This window comes from Betta splendens, chromosome 15 (assembly GCF_900634795.4).
Source record: "Betta splendens chromosome 15, fBetSpl5.4, whole genome shotgun sequence".
Taxonomy (NCBI): domain Eukaryota; kingdom Metazoa; phylum Chordata; class Actinopteri; order Anabantiformes; family Osphronemidae; genus Betta; species Betta splendens.
Genome location: NC_040895.2, coordinates 5,012,039 through 5,018,765, shown reverse-complemented (window position 1 = coordinate 5,018,765; position 6,727 = coordinate 5,012,039). Strand labels below are relative to the sequence as shown.

At 40.1% G+C, this 6,727-nt stretch overlaps 1 protein-coding gene and 1 non-coding gene across 2 annotated transcripts; both read right to left on the bottom strand.

The window, feature by feature from the left end:
• Positions 1-289: 289 nt before the first annotated feature.
• trnai-uau (transfer RNA isoleucine (anticodon UAU)) lies at positions 290-383 on the bottom strand. Its single transcript has 2 exons — positions 346-383; positions 290-325 (listed from the first exon to the last, which is right to left on the bottom strand). It is a non-coding gene; the product is annotated as a tRNA-Ile (tRNA).
• A 2,931-nt stretch (positions 384-3,314) lies between these two features.
• On the bottom strand, positions 3,315-6,499 carry hcar1-3 (hydroxycarboxylic acid receptor 1-3). Its single transcript, XM_029127255.3, has 2 exons — positions 5,403-6,499; positions 3,315-4,760 (listed from the first exon to the last, which is right to left on the bottom strand). Exon 2 carries the CDS (start codon positions 4,733-4,735, stop codon positions 3,731-3,733), a length of 1,005 nt encoding a protein of 334 aa, XP_028983088.1. The 5' UTR covers positions 4,736-4,760; positions 5,403-6,499; the 3' UTR covers positions 3,315-3,730.
• Between the last annotated feature and the right edge of the window lie 228 nt (positions 6,500-6,727).

Genomic DNA, 6,727 nt, shown 5'->3' with positions numbered 1-6,727 from the left:
TTTCTCCCCAATCAATGTTGTGAATTGTATTTCAAACAGCAAGCTATTACTATATATTTTGTCCGAGTCTGCATGCCCTTAAGAGGGATCTACATTCAGAATATTGAAAGCACATACTAAGGTTACTGAGGTCATATAAAAATATAAACTCCTCAACACAATTCATATGAAAGATGTCCTTAATATAGCCTCAATTAAACTGAAGAAGACATAGAAGGGAGAGGTAAAACCCAGCGGGGCAATAAATAAAAGAAAGACTCTGAAAACAACAATCCGGTTTCCAAAAGACTGCTCCAGGTGAGGCTCGAACTCACAACCTCGGCATTGCTCTACAGTGTACTGTCATATAAGTACCGCGCGCTAACCGATTGCGCCACTGGAGCTCACTACGAGCGGGCTGCAGATTGCTTTATGTAGTAGAGTAGGTATAAAACTAGAGTGAAGTATTTTGTGTTAGTATACATGTATGCATTTCTTAACGTTAATAATAGAATTGTGGACTCTGCTGTAACAGTTTCCGTGCTTTGGATGTACGGTTTGGGTTGCTGTGTTTTTCGATGATAGGTGACGTGGTCTATCGTCATGCAACTCACCCTTCTTACAGTACAGTGATATCACGACTTTGTTGATACTTGACGAGAAAACATTTAGTGCATCATACAGTGTTATTACACAGTGATTATTATACAGTGATTATTATACAGTGATTATTATATTCAGCTAATGGTAACACGGTGCAAAATCCGTAAAAAAGTAAATGGTGTTATAGCGTTCTTCTGCTTGACCGGTTAATGCTGCTGTGCTCTAATGTTGTGCACTATTGAACTCGTGTCTCTTGCCTCAGGCTCTGCTTTGCAGCACATGTGGGAGAATAACAAATTATTACATATATATCACAGTGAGTGAACTCATTATGAGCCGATTTATGTCAAGCCATCCAGATTTATGTGAGCCATCCTTCATTCTTCCATCGTTATAACAGCGCAATCGTCACTACCTTCGGTTTTCATAATAGGACGTCTGATCTCGTCTAATTATGGTAAACTACAAAGAAAGTATTGCATGTATACAATAAAGCTCTCACCTAATAACGAGCTGTGTACCTTTACTGTATAGTTTAGGATTTATCAGAGCGGTATCTTAGGCTGAAAAGCAGTATTAGTTGTTGACTTGGTCAACTAATGCTTTCTGGTTTCATAACTTTAGAAAAAGGCAGGGTGCACATTTGAAGAAAGGTTTACTGAAGCCTTTAACATCATTCAGGCTGTAGTGATGTGTCGTTCGTGAACGATTCGTTCAATATGAAGTAATCTTTTATATAACTCGGTAGGAACGAGTCCTCTCGGTGAGCGATTCGTTCATTTTAATGCAGTACCTTTTCTCGCCACATGGCTGCAGCTGCATTAGGTCAGTCAGCATGAAACAACAGGAAACAGAAACACGACTCACTCTACTGTGCGTGCGTCCTTTGTCACGTGACAGCCAGGCCTCTCAGGCTAATAATATCATGTCTTGGACACAATAAATGCACTATGTAAACATTTTAGGAAACTTATTGTAACTTTTTGCTTTAAAAGTCTCATTCATTTCATTCGTTGTTCAAAGTCTCCTGACGCCCCAGGTAGCGGGTTCAATCCTCTCAGATATCATCATCATCATCAATCATTATCACTATGTGGAGTGAGGTGACCGAGCACCCGAGGCAGTAACTTTTCAAGGCAATACCTGTGAATCAATAGACTGGTTAAGGTGGACATGAGATGGCACCCTGGGGAAGAATGTTTGGTTGGGATGGAGGACAACACCAAAAGCATCACAGCAGGAAAAGGTGTGCAGCTCTATGTGTGGAGTAGATGTAGGCATGGAGCTTGGATCTGGCCAACCATAGTACAGTAAAATGAAGTATCCCTACAATTACCTGGACAATAGGGGGAGACAGAAACCACTCTATTACACTCCTCCCCATCCTGTTTATCACCAGATGAATAACCAATCTTTATCAAAATAGTGCCAATTAAATAGTGACAGTCATATATCTTTATTATTTTAAAGTAAACATTTACTGTTGCGGTTTAATCTATAGTATAAAACTATACCTAAACTCATAAAGTAGTGACGGCCTGCAGTGTTCTACTTTGTGGCTCATACCAATCATAGATTATTGAAGCAATCATGAGCCTCATTGAATCATTAATGCAGAAACTCTGGGGTTAAAAAATGATCTCGTAAAACTTGTTTTGCATTTTTATACTTTTCACATTCTCTTCCTCTTCAACCTAATTCAAGCTGAGCTGACTTCCTGCTCACCATTACTGCGCCCTTAGTTTCAGCACTTACCTGCAGGTAGAAGATTGTGAGTTTGGGTCAGTCTGATGCTACATCAACCACTTATTTCTTACTGTCAATCACTCTGCCAACACCCAGCAGCTCACCAAATCTTATTAAACAGGAGTAGTAGACATTTGTAAGGGCCACAAAGCAGACAATGTTAAAATCAATCATCAACGAATATATCATAGCTTCCTTAGGGGCATTATTATTACTGTACAAGAACTGTTACTATTCACAGGCTAAACTTAAAAATAAAGTAATAAAAAAGCTTTAACAGCAGAAAACTTCCATTTGTTATTGTCAGTGGTTTGTTGTTTTTAATTAAGCGTTTCCTCTTCTGCATTTAGTGAAGCAAGCAAGAACTGTTCTACTAAATTAAAATATTTCTCAGTCAGTTTCCTTTACTGGAAATAATATTTCATACAAGTTATGTATGAAAATATTCAGCTTTAATACTTATATACAGTCCTCAAAATTATTCTCCAATGCTTTAATCGTAAAATGTGTGTGGAAACTGAAGAACAGCCTTCTACACAGCTAAGTGGTGTTTGTGACCAGGGGTAAATCCATTGTACGGCAGGCAATGACGTTTGGCATTTGCCAAAAAAAAAAAAAACAATACATTATTCTGAAAAATCAATATAGCATTAGATTAAAAAACATTCAGTAAATAATGTTACATACATTCCCAGCTACGATGAATAAAATCATGACTTGATTTGACCTGATTTTCCTTCAGCCGTGCCCTGATGGACCGGCCTTTTTGACTGGACTTATTAGTGGTGTAAACATCTCGGCCATGTTCGGCGGCATGAAGCTTGTAAGCTGGTAAAAATCTGAGTTCTGAAACACCTTATAGACTGAAAATTATGATAGTTTAAAAGCCTGATTTGTAGTTTTCAGCATTGTGCTGTATGTGCAAAGATAAGAATATTGGAACAGCTCCAGCTAAATTTATAAATAAGAAACTTTCTCACCAAAGCTTCAGTCATTTTTACAGACACACAAATGTTTTTATTAAAAGTACATATCCTCTATAAGAAGTACAAAATAAATTTGGCCCTTTTCATGACCTCATAAATCCGTTCTGGTATACATGTTGTGATTGTTTTACATGGAGTGAATACCTACTGTATGTGACATATGGGACAACAACAAATCAAACTTTCATGTGTTAATGTTCCTAATACAGCTATGGTATATTACACTTGAAATAAGCCATAATTGCTTAACAAGTAACATTTCACATTGATAGAAAGGAAAGATATTTCTCTTAAAATATGTAAGAGAAATAATCAGATCTCTACTGCTAGGCAACAGATGTCCCATTAAACAACATAAAGACTTTGTCCTCAGGTCAGTGCATTAATATGTCCAGTGTTTGCTTTTTTTTGCCTTTTTATTGGTTACTGCTTGTGCTATTGACTGGTGTGAAAGTCTTTGCCAAGCAAATGTGATCGATGGAGCTCTTGACCACGTCACGAAACTCGGAGCTGGAGAAACAGTAGATGACAGGGTCCAGAGTGCTGTTGAGGTAGGTGAACGCGATGCACAGCTTAAAGCCTTGGGTGAAAAACCAATAAGACGCGCAGTCTGTGGGGTGGACCTTTTGGACGTACAAGGCCCCCAGACCTGTGATGACGCCAGGCATGAAGCAGACTGTAAACACCAAACTGATAACCCCGACTGCTACGATGGCCCTCCGCACCTTCTTCTGCCCGCTCATCTGTCGCTGACGCAGGAAGCAGGTGATCCGGACCGAGCAGTAAAGCAACAACAGCCACGGCAGGAAGAATTCTAAAATAAAGGCCACATACTGTCCCCTTAATAACAGAGGAACTTCCTTATAGGCGCTGAAGCTGCGACACAAGACAATGTTACCATGCTCATGGAGGAGGTCGGTGGCCAAGAGAGGAATGGAAAGAGCGATTACAGTCGTCCAAATGAGGCACACGAGCAAACACGCGTGAGTCCTGGTCATGCGGCTGATACAGTTTTGGGGATGGACCACTTTGAAGTAGCGATGCAGCGCCACAACTGTCATAAACGCGATGCTGGCAGAGCGATTGACAGTAAGCATGAAGTGGTTGACGCGGCACCAGACTGACCCAAACACCCAGTTTTCCCCCCGCTGGTGAGTGTCGATGCGGAAGGGCACACTGATGATGAGCAGGAAGTCGGCCAGGACCAGGTTGAAGAGGAAGAGAGTGTAGGCTTTCCACAGCTTCATGCGGTACCAGAAGATCCACAAAGCAACCGTGTTTGATGGAAGGCCCACAATCATCTCAATGCTCATGACAATTGTCAGGAACAAATTCCCAGCTCCGTCAGTATTCAAAGAGATGAATGGACAGTGAAGGTTGCTTTTATTTGATGCCTCTGTAGTGGGGACTGTCACATCCATGTTTGGTTTTTCACCAGCAAGTGTCCTGAACAGAAAGAAGAGAAATTTCTTTCTCTGTAGATTTACTAATATACAGTTTAATACAGTGTTAAAGCTGAGGTTTACAGCTTACACACACACACACACACACACACACTCAAAGGTAACAAACAGCATCTCAGCTGTCGGTTTGTGGTTTTGTATCATTAATCAGCCGCATGATTTCAGAAAGGTCTTGCCAAAAAGCATTTTTCTGGAATGTTACAAGACAGAGGTGTGATTGTAATTCATTTTATACACACGGATTCAGATCAGAGATGGCATGACACAAACTGAATACTTGACTGCTGGAAAATTGCTCCAAACATACTTGCCTAAACACAAAGTATTAAATAAAAAGCTGTACACATAGACTCTTTTTGGAAATCCTGTGGCTGGTAAAGGTGAAGTTGATTTGGAATTGGATTGATCCAAAGGAATACTTGATTTTATTAGAATCTGAAGCCTTTGTCTAAAAAAGTATCTAAGCAAAATTAGCATTGCATGGAAATCCTGACTGAATATGTAAGTTTTTATCACTGAAACTATGCCGTGTTGATATCAAAATTCTAAAATAGTAAAAAATTCTCTGATAGAAGATTTAGATTTAAGAAGTCTAAAACAAAGTGGAACAGAAACAGATACTCACCTATAGTTAAGACCTAATTCACTCCAAAACGTCCTAGGACCTCATCCTTCAGAGAGCCAGTGTAATGAGTTCACTCAGCGTGAAGACGGTGCCGTGTGTGTTTATATCCCAGGCTGTAGTGAAAGCAACCAGAGGAGATAGGATCATTATTACATTCCCTTCACAAAAGCTGGTTCCTCATGGGGGCTTGTCAGAACAAGCCGTGACACAATCACTTCTGGTATTTTAAGTTCAGGTGAATAAACACCTTTGCAGCACTTCCTTGTGCTGCGCTGTTAATGTTTTTTTTGATATTCAGTCTGTCTGGAAAACGCAATAATGAATAAATATAATTAGTTTTCTGTTACTGCCATACTTATTAGACATAATTATTTAATATGGTAACATAGAATAACCTGCATGTGTAAATCTTCAGGTATTGTACTGGTGTCACCTTCCCAGTCGAATGTCTTGTAAAGTTACACCGTGTTTTTTTTCCAGAGAAATTATCAAGGAATTTTGATTTTAGGGTTTAAAATATTTTGAGCTTTAAGCCAGGATTTATTTATTATTTAAGCCTCAAAGGGTTACTGCTATTATCACAATATTCTATATCATCCCCCTGTGAGGCAACTCCTCACTTCATTGAATTACTACTTGCTTCTCATGATTCTGCATGTGCCCTGTGTGTTCCTCCACCGCTTTGCTGCTAGTTTACTCAAACCAGTCAATTTCAATCGCATCTGGCCTCATTGCATGTCACTGCACGTGAGGTTTGATCCCGTCTCTTCATTTCATCTACTCGTTTACATTGTCTCGCTGTGTTTTCTCATTTCAGGCCTTATTTACTTAGAACCTGTACCTGGATCTCTCTTCAAGCCATTTCAGGTCATCTTGATCAGTTTGAACCAAATTCATTGGAGCATGCCAGAGAGGGTCGGTGTGGAGGAGGATTCGCAGGAAACATCCTGCACTTTCTCAGAGTGTGTGGGTTATTCTCCCTAATCATACTTAGGGAAATTAACACTATCTCTGGCTCAGCGGTACAATAAACACACACGGGGGGAATGCACACAGTCAGACCATTGTCAGTTCAGCAGCTTTATGGTCACTAACTCCTATACAGCAGCGTGCCCCCCCCAAAACCCCGCCCCTCACATCCCTGGAGGTGTGTTTGCTAGAACCACTGGACTCTGATCTAGAGGTCATCTGAATGTTTTATTAGAGCGCACACAAAACAAACACACAGAACCCAGTGATGGCTTTGGACTTACACTATACGCTCTACAGTTGGGAGCCTATAGTGGTGGAGGATTTCATCTAAACTGTATATACTGTTGGTTTCG

What these genes read in the sequence shown, in the direction of transcription:
- hcar1-3 (XM_029127255.3), bottom strand. Translation starts at nt 4,735, where the DNA reads ATGGATGTGACAGTCCCCACTACAGAGGCATCAAATAAAAGCAACCTT.